The 18,939-nt window shown below is 51.6% G+C and overlaps 1 protein-coding gene across 1 annotated transcript in view; it reads left to right on the top strand.

The window, feature by feature from the left end:
• Positions 1 to 18,939, top strand: part of LOC132373216 (keratin, type II cytoskeletal 6A-like) — a 38,645-nt gene that overhangs the window by 10,665 nt on the left and 9,041 nt on the right. The window contains exons 2-4 of the mRNA XM_059935943.1: positions 9,162 to 9,370; positions 12,042 to 12,102; positions 12,936 to 13,031. Coding sequence (XP_059791926.1) covers positions 9,162 to 9,370; positions 12,042 to 12,102; positions 12,936 to 13,031 — 366 coding nt within the window. The remainder of the gene's footprint in view (positions 1 to 9,161; positions 9,371 to 12,041; positions 12,103 to 12,935; positions 13,032 to 18,939) is intronic.

Genomic DNA, 18,939 nt, shown 5'->3' with positions numbered 1-18,939 from the left:
AACAAAACAGAACAAGCAAACAAAAAGAACTCCATTTATTGCAGAATCACACCCTCTCAATCATTCCAGAAAGAATCAGAAATCTCACGACTTCCCTGGAGAGAGGATTTCCTTGTTTACCATTAGACAGTAGAAGCCCTTTGTTACTGAGTTGAATTCCTCTTGCTGAGTTTAAGTGTATTCTATTCCCTGGTGGCTACAACAAAGCCGAAGAAACAGATTGACCTCCTTGCATCATGCCTTTCCTCTCCCCTCACACCTCCTATTTCCCAATACCTTCATCATTTTCACCTCTGGGCTCACTCCAGGCTGGCCAACTCTTGCTTAATAAACCAGTGCTCGGGGCAAGTGGAAAGCACATTGAAGCATTCCTTTAAAAGGAATTAGTGTTTCTCATTGGTCTGATGGGAGCATATCTAGAATATCCACCGGAGGAGAATCACCAGAGGGCACTGAGGCATCTGCCTGTGGGATCATACACCATTTTAGCCCTTTTCCAGGAAGGAAGGTGAGAGCAGCGCCCTGGCCGCTCAATGTAACCTGCAGCCCGGACATGGCGCTGGTCTGTTTCGTGAAAACTATTTCATCCCATCAGATTACAGAAATACTCGTGGTTTTGCAGAGGGCTTTTCCTAGAAGCCCTCCAGGGAAGCTGCGTATCAGTCAATCACACTTTGAGTGCACGCAAGAAGAGCTGACCAGTTGCAAGAGTCCTCTGCTGAGTCCTTCTTCAAAGAGACGAATTCTTTTGCAGTAACAAGTCACAGATCTTAACTTTTCATCCCTCTGTGTCTGGGCTTTTGAATATTTACCCTGTTAAAGCAGAGCATGGAGAGCTACCTGCTCTCCAGTTACCTGGAGCCAATCGCTCCCAGCTTAATGGCTCTTGGTTTCCCAACACCATCGTCATTGTCACCATCCTCATCACCAGCGTATGCTCACACGGTGCCCGCAGGTCAGCTGGGTGTCAGGCAGTCCAGAATGAGACAGGGACTCCGAGGCCAAGGCTGGATGCTCCGCAGGCCCCGCCCTCCAGGGGATGGTGGAGAACACAGCCCCGCATCCAGAAACTCCTGCCCGTGGAAATACCCAGGTAAATAATGTGTCACCAAAAGGTTTTAGACAGTAATGCAGCTTTACAGACAAGGTGGGTGTGCATTCAGCAGATCAATGCAATCCCATCTCAAGGATCCGTGAATGGAATCACTCTGTGATTTATCAGTGAGAAATGTTCAACCAAGCCGGCTCCCCCAGCCTCTCCTCCCACGCTCAGGAGGTTGCGTCCTCTTGTGTGCACCCAAAATGTGGTCCTTGGAGCCAACAGGGAGAGCAAGGCTCGTCTGCAGCCTTCAACATCTATCCTGCATTCAGTCATGCCGCTCACTGTCTGAATTTCACTTCTTAAAATTCTGTTGTATGCCACTTTATATGACTTTTATTGTTTCATATAAATACATCAATTTTATCTTCTGCACAGCCCAGCAAGCCCCTGGGGGTGGGAACCATGCAGAACCTTTTATCCGGCAGGGATCAGGGTGGCATGGGCACAAGTCCTGTGCTAGGGGACAGGGGACAAGAGTCCTAACTCCAGATTTACTCTCAACTTCCTGTGGAACTCTAGGCCTCACTCTCCTCATCCATAAAATAGGGACCTCTGTAACACGTACTTCATGAACTTTTCTGGAGCTGAGGTGAAAGCAAGGGCCTGGGGTCTACACCCCAGGGTCATGGCCTGGCCTCCTAGACACCTGGCAGCTGTGTCAGAGCTTCCCGTGCACATCCTATGCCTACTCCTATTCATACGGCGACACTATCCTAATGGTCCGTTCCCTGGATGTGTTGGTAATGGGACCCCCTTCACTCTGGTATCCCAGTGCCTAGTACATTGTAAGTTCCACAGACATTTGTTGAATGAATAAATGAACAACTGCATCTTGTCTGAAGGCTCAGGTCAAAATAACTGGGGCTGAGAGGATGAGACTAGAAAGCAGGAAGGAAGAAAGCGTTTCCATGACATCCAAGCCCATGAGACACTGGGCAGTGCCCAGCCTAGCACAGGGGTGAGGTTGACACATCCGGCTGTTTCTTCCCAGCTGGTGACACACACACCCACCCTCAACAGCAACCCCCAAGCCCAGTAACGAGCCAATGGGATGGTGTAAAGAGCCTCCCTCGGTGCTCGAGTACCGCCCAGCCCACCCAGCCTGTGCCCACAGACCATGACAACGTGCCACGTTTACCTCGCTGGGATTCCTAGGTAGTGTGTTCCTCTGATCACAGATGGCCCAGGAAGAGCTGCAGGGGCATCCCATTGCTCTCCCACTTTCCTCTCCCAGCAGCATCCCCGTTTGGCAGCTCCTCCTCAGCACCAACCAGAGAGACTTGGTGAAGTGCCCCCTCCTGGGGACACGGGAGGACATTAAGATGGTCAGAGGCAGATGGCCAAGACACATATGAATCCTTCCAGATGCTTTCTGTGGGGGGGGGGCACTGTGAGGGCCCTTGAGACACTGGCATCGTACCACCCCCTCCCTCCAGGAAGAACCCCAGCTGTGCTTCCCAGGCAAAGGGGGCTTTTCTCACTGGCTCTATGATGTGAGGGAGGTTCGGGGCAAAAGGCATCAGAAGGGATCGGGAGCTCTGGCTGGTCTACCAGATGACTGTGTGGCCTTCAGTGGCTCCTGTCCTTGGTTTTGTTCTCTCTGAGCCTCCCTCAGCTCTAAAGATTGACTCTGCTCCTTTGCTTCACCTCTCTATCCCGACGCACCCAGTAGACACCACATTCATGTGTAGATTATCGTCTCGTGAATGTTCTTAGGACGTGGGTGGCCATGTGTCCGTCCATGCTTTGTACGTGCACATCTGCTGGGTGTGTCTGAAGCTCTTGATCATGGAGGGAAGGGGCTGCTCCATCTTGCTTCTCTTAAGCACAAGCTTGAATGGAAAGAGCACTCCAATTTGCTGCTAAAATTGAGGAAGGGGCCTTGAGGGCCACCTGCCCATCTGCACCAGGCTCTGTACCTGCCCATTGAATCTGGACCTGAGTGAAAGCCCTGGTTATGTGGGCAATGGAGGGGAGCAGATCAGGTAAGATCTGGCCGTGCGCAAGTACACATCCCAAGTCCTGAATCTCGGTGGTTTCTTGAGGTCAGTTGGCACGTTTAGTGCCTTTGGAGAGGAATTGTTGCCACTGAATGCAGGAGCAAAGGGGCCATGTGGTGGAAGGTCTGACCCCTGTACAGGCAGGCTGGGTGGTGCCTGTTAGAGATGCCAAGTGTTGAGGAAGTCGGCTGCCCCGGCAGGAACAGTCAAAGTTGAAGAGTGTTTCTGGTGGGATGTCTCAGGTACCCCTGCAACAGAATTATCATCTCTGTACTCAGTCCCCAGAAGTTGTAAGACTCAGGTTGTGACTGAACCTCCAGATGGCCCCAACCCCCTTTCTCTTTCAGTGTGAGCTCCGGGAGGGAAGGGGTTTGTCTGCTTTGTTCACTGCTATATCTCCTGTGCCTGGATCAGTAAACACCTGGCATATAGCAAGTGCTAATAAATAGTTTTTAACTACAAGCAGAACTCCTTGAGACAGTAGGAGAGGGCTGTCTGGGAGGGATCTAGAATATTGAGGGATTGGGGGTGGGTGGCTGAGGCCTGGGGACTTGGACACTGTACCCAGGGACCCTGGCTCTGAGCATCAGCCAGCCTGCTCTAGAGGATGACCCAATCCCCTCTGCCCCCTCCAGCCTGCCCTACTCTGGCCCTGGCCTGGTTGGAAGCCAAAGCTCCTTGGTGTGCCCCCCACCCCCATGGCCTTGGGAGGTGTGCCTCCATGTTTTCCTCCCCTCTTCCCCTGACTTCAAGCCCTGGTTGCCATCTCGGGTCAGTCTCCTTGAAATCCACCACAGCCAAAAGCCTCAGCATCCCTCTGAGGATGGGAGAGACCAACCCAAGCAGATGGTGCAGGAACAGGGAAGTGGAGGAGTTTGGAGCTCCCAGCCTTGGGCACCAGAGCCCATACTATAGCTTTTGAATCCACGACTCCTCAAACCTCAAGAAAACTCCTCCCAGATAGACCCAACAGTACAGTGTTGGAGAAACTCAGGAGATCTGGAGAACAGAAAGGAATATGTTCCTGAAGCTCTTCTTTAAATTAGACAACCTATGTCCAGTGAGCCGCAGTCACAATTCTCTGTAGGGTGCTACGAGGCAGTTCAGGGGAAAGGGGACACACCCCAACCCTCCAGACCACCAGGAAACCAAGGCAGGAGGAACAATACACGATGTGCAAGCCACACACAGGCCTGCTCAGGGAACAGGTGTGAAGGGGCTGGTCTTGGGCACGGTTTATCTGAGAAGGCTTCTTGCGGGGAGAGTTCAAAGCAGAATTATAAAGGAGGTTAAAAATCGAAACAAGAAACCTCTTTGGCAGGAAGGAAAGCAGAGGTGTCATAGTCTCTAAGTTCTGAGGTTTCAAAGTGGGAGGCCGGGGTGTCCTAGGCATTCAAGTAGACATTGTCCACCAGGGTAAAGGTCACAGTGAAGGTCAAAGGTCACAGGAGGGGGAGTGAAGGAGAAAGAGAGGTAAGACATATCTGTTTCCATCTATTTCACCAAAGTCAACGAGTAAGACAATCTAGCTTTGGAAACAACGGTCCAGGTGGGAAAATTAGAGAGAGGAGCGAGGGAAGGAAGGAAGTGGGCAACCCCAGACAAGAGGTGATGGCCAAGGGAAACAAGATTGGAAACGGGATGAGACGGCAATGCCTGGAATAGGCTCCCAGGAGAGGGTTTGGGAAAGAAAAGCATGACCCAGGAGGGAAGGCAGCCTGGAGCATCCTCTGCACAGGAAGCTTGATGGGCAAGAGCTGCGGTGACCCCCATTCCCGTGGACGGGCCAGCGAAGGCCCTCCCAGCCTTGCCCCTTCACCAGCTTTTGTTCCCTGGAAAGCTCTGAAGAGTTTCCTCAGCATGGCTCAGGAAACAAGTGTCCCTTCTTCTGGGAGGAAGATCATCATGCCATGAGTACAGAACACAAAGACGATTATTCTTTCCACCGCAGACGCATTCACCACCCCAGCTGGGATCTGGACCCGTTGGCAACCAGGCAAGAGAACTCCTGTGCTCCTCCTGGCCTGTATCAACAAAAGCTATGATTCACGGGTTCCCTGTGGAAACTGAGACTGTCAAACAATCTCTCGATGGAGGAGAGGCCCATTCCCTGGCCTCAGCCCCAAGGAGGAAATAGCCCAGAAAACAGAGAACCGCCGCTCCGAGTGCCAAGTTGCTGCTTGAGGCTGGCGAGCATCTGCCAACCCATCACCTGCACCTCTGAAAGGACCCCTGTGTGGAGAGACCACGGAACGTGGCTCTGCTTCTCTCTAGCTCGGCAATGTTGGTCTCCTTCATTTACCAAGCGGGGACTCAGTTTCCTCATCGACAAAACAGAGACGGCATACATTTCAGCTTCTCTCTCCCTCTCCCATCCTCCAAAGCCACTGCAAGAAGCAAGAAGTCAGCAAGACAAAAGAAGATCTAAATATTTCTCTGTCTGACTCCGCCCCCACCCCCGCCCCCGGGATGTGAGATGAAGACAAAAGGGGACGGAGAAGGCTTGGAGACTCCTTATCAATTTAGATGGATAGGGGCTGGAGGACACAGTCAACAAGACCAACAGGGATCACTATAATCTTCCCTCTTAAAACTGCTTTTGCTTAAAACTGAATCACTTTGCTGTATATATGAAATATTGTAAATCAACTATACTTTGATTTTTAAAGAATAAAAAAAAAAAAAGAACTGCTTTTACTGCATCCCATAGGGTTTGGATCATCATGTTTTCATTTTCATTTGTCTCTAGGTATTTTTTTAAATATAAATTTATTTATTTATTTTTAACTTTTGGCTGCATTGGGTCTTCGGTGCTGCGCGCGAGCTTTCTCTAGTTGCAGCGAGTGGGAGCTACTCTTCCTTGCGGTATGCGGGCTTCTCATTGCAGTGGATTCTCTTGGTGTGGAGCACGGGCTCTAGGTGTGCCAGCTTCAGTAGTTGTGGCATGCAGGCTCAGGAGTTGTGGCTCCTGGGCTCTAGAGTACAGGCTCAGTAGTTGTGGTGAACGGGCTTAGTTGCTCCACGGCATGTGGGATCTTCCTGGACCAGGGCTCGAACCCATGTCCCCTGCATTGGCAGGCAGATTCTTAACCACTGCGCCACCAGGGAAGTCCCATGTCTCTAAGTAATTTTTGATTTCCTCTTTAATTTTTTCCATGATCCATTGATTGCTTAATAACATATTGTTTAACCTCCACGTGTTTATGTTCATTGCAGCATTATTTACAATTGCCAGAATATGGAAGCAACCTAAGTGTCCATCAACAGATGAATGGATAAAGAAGATGTGGTATATATATACACTGGAATACTACTCAGCCATAAAAAAGAATGAAATTTTGCCATTTGCAGCAACATGGATGGACTTGGAGGGCATTATGCTAAGTGAAATAAGTCAGAGAGAAAGACAAATACTGTATGATATCACTTATATGTGGAATCTAAAAAATACAACAAACTAGTGACTATAACAAAAGAAGAAGCAGACTCACAGTTATAGAGAACAAACTAGTGGTTACCAGTGAGGAGGGGCAATATAGGGGTGAGGGAGTGGGAGGTCCAAACTATTACTGAGTGTAAGATAGGCTACAAGGATGTATTTTACAACACGAAGACTATAGCCAATATTTTGTAATAACTGTAAATGGAAAGTAACCTTTTAAAATTGTATAAAATATTTAAAAAAAATTTTTTTAAAGACTAACAGGGAAAACAACCCAAAAAACAAAAAACAAAAAACAAGTCCTCTACTCAGTGTAGCCACTGGGGCTTTTTGATGAAGGATTAAAGGGTCAGGATCCTTGGCCATCAATAGGAAAAGTGGCCAATCAGGGAGACTTCTGGAATAAGGCAACCTGAAACAGAGCCAAGAGGTGGTGTTTTACTGCGTACCACCTTTTCATAAGTTACTCAGTGTGCTTTCATTTTGTCTTCCCAACAGGACCACAAGCCTGTTATTAAAGAAAAAGAATGTGTATTGTGCTTCTCTCGAATCCCCGCAGGCCTTGCTCAGGACAGACGCCCTGCTGGCACTTCCTTCACACATGCGTGATTATATCAGGAAAGAAGACACAACAAACATTGGCTCAGCATTTACATGTCCTCAGCGTTGCAAAAGCTGTTTTGCCATGAATAGTCATCACAAACTCCGCTTTACAGACACCCACACTGAGGCCCAGAGAAGTTTCATGACTGGCCCCATGTCTCACCACTAGGAAGTGGCAGAGCTGGGATTCAAACCCATCTTCCCACTCTCTCAACTACTCTCCACGCAGGCAGAAGACCTGGCCTTGAGGGTCACGTTATACAGGAATGGACAGGATGTACGTGCACTCACGGACACACACACTGACGCCCCAGGATGTCATGTGTGACCCGTGCAATAGAGATGGCAGCTTCAGAGTAAAATAAAGGGGCAATCAAAACGGGTGGATTCCCGATAAAGATGAGTGTAGAGCAGGCTTTTCAAGATCTGGAGGGACTGCTTGAGCTGGGGACGGGGTCGGGAGGGGGGATAATTGCCCAGAAAGTGCTCAGGAATAAGATGCACACCTGAGGGACAGAAAGGAACAGGAAACAGTGAACTGCAGTCGCTGGGGTTGACACAAGATGTTTGGACAAGAGGGAGTTGGTCCCAGGCCTAGGAGAGCGGTTTAGAAATGAGGCAGTGTTTTCTGAGTCCATTATAAGATGCATGATTAGGACGAGACTGAAAGCAATTTACCTGCTTCTCATTCATCTGCTGATCAAGTTGCGACTAGAAAGGAGTTTCCACGTGCGGGAGGGATGTCAGGGAACCAACCAGTGGCTTTTACACTGTTTCCAGAGGGGAGCTGAGTGTGGGCTCAGGGTTGGTGGATGCCAAGGAGATGCCATCAGAGGGCCTGCCTGAGCACGCCCCGCCCCTCCCCTCCCAGAGGCCCATAAAAGCCCAGGGGGCCAGGGCACCCCAGCTGCCCTGTCTCCTCCATCCCGCTCCACACGTACCCACATCAGGAGCTCTCCTCGCCAGCCTCTCCCAGCCACCACGTCCAGGCAGCCCGCTATCGCCTTCCAGACCGGCAGCCGCAGGGGCTTCAGCACGGCCTCGGCCACCACCCCAGCCACTGGCCGCTCTCGCTTCATCTCCGTCTCTGTGGGCCACTCCCCGGGGGGGGGGCGGGGCAGTGGAGGACTGGGAAGGATCAGCGGCTCTGGGGCCAGCTGTGGAAGCCTCAGCCTCTACAACCTGGAGGGGGACCAAGCGGGTCTCCATCAGTGGCTGCAGCAGCAGCTTCCGAAGTGGCTTTGATGGCAGGGCGAGCAGAGAGATCGGGGTCAGTGGTGGGTTCGGCTATGGGGGCGGAACTGGAGGGGGCTATGGGGGCTCTCCATCTGTCCCCCTGGAGGCATCCAAGAGGTCACCATCAACCAGAGGCTCCTGACTCCCCTCAACCTGCAAATTGACCCCAACATCCAGTGGGTACGGAAAGAGGAGCGGGAGCAGATCAAGACCCTCAATGACAAGTTTGCCTCTTTCATTGACAAAGTGAGCCGGGGGCTGCATCTGGTCCATGCGGTTGGGTTGGCAGGAAGTTTTGGAGAGGCCCCGGCCAGAGCGCAGCCGTCACCCAACGACCTCCCTGTGGGAAAGCGCATCCGCTCAGCGAGCACCTCCCGGGGGCAGAGGTATTTGCAGGTGGGGCCAGCTTGCCCCGCAGGACCTGCGGGAATTTCCCCTCATCCTCCCTGGGAGCCATGCCGGCTGGTTCAGTCAACACAGAGGGAAGAGTGAAGCTGTTAAATTCCCTGGGCAAACTAACCTAACCCAGAGCAGGTGTTGTAGAGACACTTACCCCAGGAATGGAGGCTCCGCATCAAAGTCTCCAAGGCCCACTGCACTAGTTCTGGGAGCCCCAGAGAACATCGGGGTGGCTTGATGGGCTTTTCCATTTTGACCTGGAGTTGTCAGTTATATCATTGGTAGACGGGCATACTTTTCTTCTCTCCCGTATTAATTGGGGTGTCTGGCTCTGCCTCCCCAGTTTCTCCAGACTTCATTCTCTTCTTCCCCCGTCCAGGTGCGGTTCCTGGAGCAGCAGAACAAGGTCCTGGAGACCAAGTGGAGCCTCTTGCAGGAGCATAAAGACACCAGGGCCAACCTTGAGCCCATGTTTGAAGCCTACATCAACAACCTGAGGCAGCAGCTGGACAGCCTGGGGGGAGAGCGCTCGAGGCAGGAGATGGAGCTGAAAAGCATGCAGGACGCGGTGGAGGACTTCAAGAGCAAGTGAGTGGCGGCTCAGCCCTGAGGCTCCAGGGGAGGCTCTGCTCTCCGGAAGTGTCCAGGCCAGTGGGAAACAGGGCACACGCTTAGGGCACGGAGGTGGACTCAGGAGAAGAACTGGGACCCTGCAGTCAAGAATGTTGAGCCTCGGGGCTTCCCTGGTGGCGCAGTGGTTGAGAATCTACCTGCCAATGCAGGGGACACGGGTTCGAGCCCTGGTCTGGGAAGATCCCACATGCCGCGGAGCAACTGGGCCCGTGAGCCACAACTACTGAGCCCGTGCGTCTGGAGCCTGTGCTCCGCAACAAGAGAGGCCGCGACAGTGAGAGGCCCGCGCACCGCGATGAAGAGTGGCCCCCGCTCGCCGCAACTAGAGAAAGCCCTCGCACAGAAACGAAGACCCAACACAGCCAAAAATAAATAAATTAATTAATTTAAAAAAAAATGTTGAGCCTTTGAGGAGGGGCTGGGCTTAGAGATGAAAACTAACATGGGCACGTAGAGCGTGATACACATAACCCTGCAAACTCTGGAGATGAAAGAAGTAAGACTCTGAGATAGCAACCAACTCATCCAAGGTTATACAAGTAGCAACTCATGAGTTATGAACTACACCCGTAGAATCTCATGCTCACATTTGTTCAACTAAATCCCATTGCTGACTTACACAGTGTTCATGCATCCACCCCAACCCCGGCCAAGGCTGGGAAATGAAGAAAAAGGAGGCATATTTGCTGCCTTCTTCCTGGAACCACACACACACACACACACACACACACACATACACACCCCGCTAAACATAGCAGTATGCTCTTGCCTATAGATACAAATAATTTCTTATTTTTATTGTTTTAATTTATATCTAATGTTCTTGGTCCAAACAAAATAAGTGACTTGATAAGTTTTGGTTACTGTTTGTATAATGTAGTAAGAGTCCAGATTTTAGAGTTGTGCTAACATGGTAGCCACTAGTCACATGGGGCTATTTAAATATAAATTAATTTAAAATTAAATAAAATTTAAAATTCAGTCCCTCAGTGACACTAGCCACATTTCAAGTGCTCAGTCACCACATGTGACTAATGGGTCCCATAATGGAGGCAGATACAGAACATTTCCATCACCACAAAAGTTCTGTGGAACAGCACTATAGAATCTAGTCAGGTTTACAGTGTTTGCTCAACCGCTTACTGGCTCAATGACCTGAAGAAAACTAACCTCTCTAAGCCCCAGTTCCTTTGTCTGTTAAAGGGGATATTAATAGTACCCACCTCATAGGGGGATTGAGAATATTAAAGCAAAACTTGCATGTTAAGTAGTTAGTAGGCTGCCCAATGCCTGGCATATACATGTTAGCTATTTTTATTGTACTGATGATTAGGTATATGCGTGTAGTGACGCAAACATAGACAAGAGAAGCAAGTGCAGATGGGTAATTTATAAGATCATGCAAATGTGGGGTAACAGTGTTTCAATCCAAGAAGGCTTCCTGGAGTAGGAGACAAAAGCTCAAGGTTGAGAAGGAAAGAGGTACATTGGAGGGATATGAGGGTGAGGGTATCTGTTGGAGTCTGCTGCTGGTTAAAGGATGGCGATGTTCCTGTGGCAGGTGTCTAAGAGGCTTGTGTAGGGCCACGTGATGCTTGCCCTCTGGCAGAGGGACTGTGAACTGGGAAACACGGAAGGCCAATTGCATGGGGTTGGGTGAAGCCAAGATGCTCAGATCTAATGAAAAGACAACTTGAGGAAACAATAAGGAAAATCAGATCAGTTTTCCCAGAGAACTTAGAAGAAGGCACAGTACTGAAAATTCTCTGGACAATAGAAGCAACATAAAAGCCGGGGAGACTCTGGTTATATCCATCACGTGGGTTAGTACTCCGTGGTCTTAAAAACATAACAACAAGCTGATTCATAGACGGGGAAAAAGCCTCTGAGAGGTTAAGGGACCTACCCTGGGTTATTCAGCTGGTAGGCGGAAGAGACAAAGCCCAACCACAGCCCAGCTGTCCAGAGCCTCCGAGAGGGTGGGGTTGGCTGATGCTTAGGAGGTAGGGTGAGAAATGGGTTACCTAGAGCAGACGTAAAACTTCCTTCCCAGAGATCAGTGAGCAGGGGGGCAGGGGGTAGTGGGGTTGCTGCTTAGGGGCAAATTGAAGATGAGAAAACTTGGTGGAGGGGGCAAAGGAGAGGTCTCTTATTAGCCTGAAGAATCTGCTTCCCAGGCTGCGGGTCAGGGGCTGAGAAGAGAACAGTAACGCAACGTGAGGGTGCCATGGGGTGCAGGCACCGGCCTAGGCCTAGGCTGTCCGCCTCTGCTGTTCTCTGTTCCTCCCCTCAGGGCCGCTGTTTGGCTTGGGCGAGACCGTGAGGTAAAAGGAAGCATCCCGTGCCTTCATGGGACCTCTTAGGAGCAAAGCTCTGAGAAAGCAACCTCAGAAAGAATGAGGGGTGGTTCTGTTTTGTGCTGTTTTGAGTTTGGGTTTTGTTCAGACAGGGGTGGTTGCTTGATGGATTTGGGGTGGGGGGCACATGTGTAACAAACAGGAGAACAGTGCTACAGCAGCACATTTCCCCAGTCTGCTCTGAAGACCCACCTACAGCCCACCCCCTTGCTGGACCTCACTCCCAGAACCCCTGCTCCGAACACCCATCCACTTCATCCTTCCCGCAGGAACGAAGAAGAAATCAACAGGCGCAGGGCGGCGGAGAATGAGCCTGTGGTGCTCAAGAAGGTGAGGAGACAGGGATGCTCTGTCCTGACTCCAGGCCCAGGCGGCCCCTTCCGGGGGTGACAGTTGTCACTTAAGCCAGCGGCCCTGTATACAAGGCTTTATTTAATTTGCGCAGCCAATCTTGGAAGCAGGTTCTACTTTAGAAGTGAGAAAACTCAGGTTTGTGGAGGTTAAATAAGTTGCCGCAGGTTACCCAGACAACCAGAAGCGAGTCAGGATCCAGGGCACCCAAGTCCGAGCTGTAAATCCCGACACCAGCCCCCTCCGCCACGTGGGTCCAGTGCAGGGAAAGGGGAAGCAAAATGGGCCTTGTGATGAGCTGGGTCTGTAGGACCTCAAGTTGGGCTCAGGGATGGGTGCAGGACAGGGACCAGCTCCAGGAGTTGTGGACCTTTCTGCTGGGCGGGGATGGGCGGAGGAAGGGAGAGAATCAGCCCCGGAGCTAATCTGGAGAAGGAGGAAGAAGGGAGAAGCAGTGCGTGAAGGTGAGGAATGGGCAGAGTGTGAGGAGGAGGGGAATCCTAGGAGGAGGCTGGGAGAGTCCAGAGGCAGGGAGGCCCAAGGGCCAAGGATGGGCCAGGTTGTCCTCACAGCATGGAGGTGACATGGGAGGTCTTTCCACGTGGCACCAGCTGATGAGCAGGTGGGCGTTTCCTGAGAGCCCTGGTGCACACAGAGTTTGGATCCCCCTTGCGTTCCACTCCATCTATAGCTTGGGATAGAGAAGCACTCTACTCCGTGGGAGCTGAAGTTCTCCAGCCTAACTCGCAGACAGAGCGGCCAGCTAGCCCAGGAAAGGTGAGACTCAGAGTGACAGCATGTTCTGTGCCCAGAATGTGGACGCCACCTACATGAACAAGGTGGAGCTGGAGGCCAAAGTGGAAGCCTTAATGGACCAGATCAACTTCCTGAGGGTTTTCTACGCCACGGTAAGTGGGGCTGATTGCTCCCCGCTTCTGGAGAGGAGCGCAGAGCACAGAGGCTGCCAGCCCCTTCCCTGGTCTCCTCTCTGACGCTCGCTGCATGCCTGAGTTAGAATTGACGGGGCAGACGCTGCTTCCCCTACCAAGGGAGAATGTGAGGTTTCCCAGGGCAGCTGGTGGGTCAGACGATGTGAAAAGTTCGACCATGTTCTGTTGGTCAGACAAAAGAACTGCCTGTCACTCGTGGTTTCCCTAGAACTATCTGAACAACCTGGCTCACCCAGCCCAGCTCAGATTTACCTGCGACTCTTCCTAGAGCGGCTGCAGGATGATGCAATTACTCACATCAAGTGGCATCTAGTGAGCCCTCGGGTGCTTCTGGAAGCACACAGCACAATTAACTGGCTCTCCTGAAGATGCGTTTTGTTGTGTGCCTCTATAAGCCCAACACTGAGCTCAGGGCTTCAGGTACAGTGCTGGGCAAACACAATCAAGGACCTAAGTTCTTGGAGCTTCCATTACAGTGGAGGAGGTGGGCAGCACGGAGAGAATCACTACACCATTTCGGGGGGATGGAGAAATTGACAACAGGGGGACAGTGGCAGGCAGATGGTGTAGGATAATCTGTAGGGACTGAGGATCCAGAAACGCTCAGAGGAGGCCCAGGTAGCTGGAGTAGAGTGAGTGAGCTGGGGAGATGGGACGCCCTTCAAAATATTACCAACTCCACTGTTCATACTAGAATGGAATCATGTAATCAAGAACCCAAAATTTCTCCGTGGCCTGGGGCTACATTGTGTAAGAGTTCAGAGCCAGATTCCTTCCACATCTGCCTCATTTCAGACCATATTAGAATTACTGTCCCAAACAGAAATGTCCCGATGACGATGGGGATGGGGGGAGGGAGGCTCACGTGAGGGTGTGGGCAAGGCAGCTGGGCCCCAGATCCTGCAACAGACACACCAGGGGAAGGAACCCAATGAGCCTGTATCAGAACTGCCCTGGGAAATAGTCCTCCCCCAAAGAATCCTCCAGGCTCAAGAGTTTTCTCTTTCCTTTGAGCTAGCCATGACATCTCTCTTCTGGAAAGTTTTCTTTCCTTTTTACCCTGCCCTCTCCACCTTCTCCCTCACCCTCCCTCCCTTTTCGGTTCATCCTCTACCACCCTGTGTGTCTATCTCCCTGTCTCTGAAATGTCTATGGTGTGGATTTGCCTGTCCCCAACTCTGGCCAGAGCTGAAACTCTTTAAGGCCTTCCACCAGATTCCCTCCCCACAGGGAAGTTCCAAGATAGCAGACCTGGAAGAAAGAGGGAGTTCTTCCTTTGTTCTTCCTTGCCCTGAGCTGGCATGAACTCAGCTCCTTGAAGGAAGCAGAGGTAGGGTGGCGGTGGAATAGCGGAGTGAGGGAGACACAGAGATCTTTTTGAGTGGCCTTCACAGGGTGGTTCCCCATTGAGTCCAAAGAGTTGTAAGCCCTCAAAGCACCTGCCATGTATTCAAGACCAAAACGCACTCCAAAGGCAATACAGACTGGTTGCCATGCTGCTCAAAAGAAGACAGAGTTCATGATTTCAGAAAAAAGTCAGTCCCGTTCTGACGGCTCGAACCCTTCTGAACTTCCTGCTCCCTGTGCCTGCCTATTCCCTGAAATCGCTTCAGTAAAATGTCACACAAGAAGGAAGAGATATGGGGATATGTGTATATGTATAACTGATTCACCTTGTTATAAAGCAGAAACTAACACACCATTGTAAAGCAATTATACTCCAATAAAGATGTTAAAAAAAAAATGTCACCGAGCTCTCTAGGTCTTGACTGAGTCTGTGTCCTAACCCACGCTCAGAGGGCAACCTTGGAAATGGAGTTCTCCGGGAGCAGGTTCCATGCGCCCACAGTGCTTACTCCAGGGCAGAATGAGAGTCCCCTTCCCCGGACACCATGCAACAGGACCTCCACCCCGCCTCTGCTTCCCACCATCCCCCACAGTCTCTTGTTACACCCCTTACCTCCCCAAGCCCCAGTCTTCCCTCCCCAGCACTCTGGGACCCAAAGTCAAGACAATGCAAAAGGGGACAGAGTGAAATGTCACAGTTAGACTGAGAATTGCCATGCACAAGAAATGTTTGAGTTCCAGGCTCCTAATCTAGACGTGGGAAAGCCGAGAAACAGAGCAGACACTATGCATATTGGCGGTAGACCCCTGATTCTTAACCTAGACTCCTCCCCACCAGAGCAGTAGAGCACGGTGACATCAGAAAGGATGGGACTGGATCCCAGCCTATCCTGGACAAGTTGTGTGGCTTGGGAGTTTTACTTAACCACTCTGCTCCTCACTTTTCTTATCTGTAAAATAGAAACTGCATCATGGTGTCATCACAAGAATTAAATGAGATAATGGATGTAGAGCTCAGGGTGGTCCCAACACATAGTAAGCACCCAATAAATGTAACTATTATTGTTGACTTGATTTTGATCTGGAAGAAGGTCGCAGTGTGGAAGGGAAAGACCAGTCGGCCACAGTGGTTTCACTGATGGGACTGATGGAAAGGCGAGGCGTTTCAAGCATCTCCAAAGAGCTGTGACCTGTGTGCTGGGGAGAAAGCCTGTATCCTGCTTCCACCTGAACAATTCCTGAGGGCAACAACCATCCCCAGAGATGTCCTCGGCCCAGAGCAGGCTCTGTCTATCTCAGGGAGGCTCAGGATGGGGTGTGGAGACAGGGAAAGGAACCCTGACTTAATGGCTGACAACAGTACGTATTTTGGGGGCCAGTTGGAGGATGGAGGGAACAAAAAGTGCCCACCTAACTGAGAAGTTATCTTGAAACCAAAAAACGAGGCAGGCAGCTCCATTTAATCAATGGATCAGTTTATTACAGGGTAGCTCACTCACAGGGTGAGATTGGGTAGACAACGATCTGGAAGCATTTGCACCTGCACTCCACAACGCCAAGGGGCCATCGGGACAATTTTAGAGTTAATTTGGGGTACAGAGGTAGGTGCTTGGAAACAGGACGTGCATTCTTAAGTCAAGGTTTATGAATGGGTAACTAGTCTTGTGGGTGCTGGGAATATGTCAGGGAAGATTGTCATCATTGCTTGGGGACCAACAGAGCATAGGGGCCACCTGTTCCTAATGATTATTAAACAATATCTGTTAACTACAAAGCCCTTGATGACAGAGAAGTAATTTACTGCACAGTACAGCCCTAGGTCGGGTCAGGGGAAGGACTGGAGGAGCTGTATGGGCCAAGATGGCGTCAAATACGCTAACAGCTATCCAGGGCCCCAAAGAGTCTCGGGAAAGCATCCACTCCTCTCCCTTCCTCAAGCACAAGGCATCTCCTCTTGAGTCCCCTGCAGCCTTTTTTCGACTAACCAGGCCCTGGAGACAACAGTCACATGTCTGGAACCTTCTATCTCAGAAGCCCTAGAGGGACAGTGGCTAGGTAGCTGAGCCAGAGCCAGGACTCCGCCTGGCCTGAGGAGGCCAGGGCCCCGCCTGCTGAGGGAGACCTCTCTCATGCCAAAAGCCTCCCTCCCTGGGGGCTTCTAGGACCAGCTCAGAGCCCGTGGAGGGCACTTGGGTCTGGAGCATCTGCAGAAAAACATAGAAACAGCCTTGGGGGAATAGAGCATCCTCAAGCACATGTAACTTGACCTCTAATCCCGGAGCAGCCAGGTAGATAATTCATGCCCCGCCCCTCCCCCTGACCCCAGGAAGGGGCATAAGGTCCCAACTCTCCCTTTCCTTGAGGCCGAGTCACTGAACATGCCAAACATATCTGTCTGGTTGGCCCCTTTCATCACCCGCATAAACGAGGAAGACCGACAAATAGGATTTTTATGAGACCCACGAGCATTGACCATTGGCTCCTGCCCTTTGCTCTTTGCTACCCTAGTTACCCACCTTGGTACTCAGCAGCTGCCAATATGCCAAGCTCATAAACCTGATTTTGTGGTGGTTTGGGGTTTGGCCCAGCTCAGCCCTCCCTCTCCGACCAGACAAAAAGGTAGAGGCTGAGCTGTCCTGTAACTCGCGCCCCCGCCCTCCTGCCAGGGCCCCGTCTCCCTGCTTCTCTCTCCCTCCGTGTCGTGCCGCTCCTTCCAGCAGGGCTCCAGATGTGGTAGCCGGAGCTTCAGCTCGTGCTCGGCCATCCCCCCCCCCAACCCCGGATGGTCACCCACTACGCAGTGAGCAAGGGACCATGCCAGCCCGTGGGCTGCGGAGGCCTCCGCGCCCTGGGCTGCCTCGGCTCCCGGATCCTGTGCAACGTGGGCTTCGGGAGGCCCCGGGTCACCTCCAGGTGTGGCCTGCCTGGCTTCGGGTACCGCGTGGGTGCCGCCTGCGAGCCTTCTGTCTGCATCCCCCCCGTCACCATCAGTGAGAGCCTGCTGGTCCCACTCGAGCTGGAGATCGATCCGACCGTGCAGAGGGTGAAGAGGGGCGAGAAGGAGCAGGTCAAGTGCCTCAATAACCGCTTTGCGTGCTTCATCAACAAGGTAGGAGGGTGGGCACAGGGGTCCAGGGCCATGGGAGGCAGAAAGCACCTTGCGGCTGCCCCAAGAGCAGGGAGAGACTGACGGCAGAGTAGCCGTGGTGGATCCATTGGCCTCTCCCGTGCTCCACGACCCCTAATCACTGAAAACTGGTTAGATCAGGCTCAGCACTAGAAATTTCTGCTTGCTTGTCCTTTTTTTTAATATGTCATCTGTCTCTGGATATTATCTGATAAAATCACCAAGGGGCCCTGAGGTCAGACTACAAGAGGAACTTCCAAATCAATGATAGATACTGAAAGGGCAAACCAAGGAAGCAGAGGCCTGCCCTTCCTGATGAGGGTTTAACGAAAGAGCCGTCTTCTGAGGGCATGAGCTGGGGCGAGACCCTTGGGCCTGGAGGCAGGGGTGGGCACTGTGACCCTGGAATTTGCCATCAGCTTAGGCCTGAGATGAGGAGAAGGTGGGGCAGTCAGAGCTAGGGATACAAAGTGGCAGTGACCAAAGTCTTACATCTGTCAACCCCCGAGCCTCAGCTCTGAAAAGCTTCAGGGAAGGGTGATGTGCTGCCCTTGGAAGGCGCTGGACTGGCCTGTCACCTCGGCTGCTTCTGGGCCTGTCCCTATACCCCAGGGAGGCTCTTGAGGTCAGGATACATGCCAAGGGCTGAGCTGGTGTTTCTGGTGACCCCAAGTTTAGGGCAAAGAGTCCTGAACTGGCAGTCAGGAGACCTGGACCCTTGTGCTGGCTCCACTTCTGACAGGTACCCTGAGGCCCTCTGCAAACCACTCGCCTCCCAGCCTCAGGGACCCTGCTGCCCAGTGGGGTAGGGGGCAGAGATGGATTGAGAGAATTAAAGGAACTAATATATGCAAAATGCTCCCAAAAGGAACTTGTTTTAGTAAATGGGAACTGTTAGACTTACAGTTTTATTTTGAAAGGTCATTAAGTTCTGGTTGTAAACTCATCCTAACAATGTGGGCCCTGATTGTCAGCTACGTCACACCACCTTCTATGAGGCTGAGAGCCTCCTGGTAATGGGGCCGTTGAGGGCAACATTACTTCCTCTGCCATTTTCTTGAGAGATGGTGCACAAGATGCAAAATCCAGGGCGAGGACCAGAGACCGTGTGTGCCCTGCCAGTGACTAGCTTAGCTGGGTGACCACAGCCAACTCACTCAGCTTCTCCTAACCTCGGTTTCCAAGCCACAAAAATAAAGGATTGGGCCAGCAGCTCTCCACATTACTGTGACAGGGACATGTTTTGGACTCAGCCAGCAGGATGGCGCAGAGTAGCACCAAGTGTTAGCACCAAGCCTTTGCGCTTTGTCCCCTGAGTGCCCCTGGGCTGTAATTGAAGAAACCCCAATTCCCAGTATACTCACCAGCTTACATTAGTATGAAGACGTACAA

The sequence above is a fragment of the Balaenoptera ricei genome, chromosome 10 (assembly GCF_028023285.1).
Source record: "Balaenoptera ricei isolate mBalRic1 chromosome 10, mBalRic1.hap2, whole genome shotgun sequence".
Taxonomy (NCBI): domain Eukaryota; kingdom Metazoa; phylum Chordata; class Mammalia; order Artiodactyla; family Balaenopteridae; genus Balaenoptera; species Balaenoptera ricei.
This window is presented reverse-complemented; position numbering and strand designations above follow the sequence as displayed.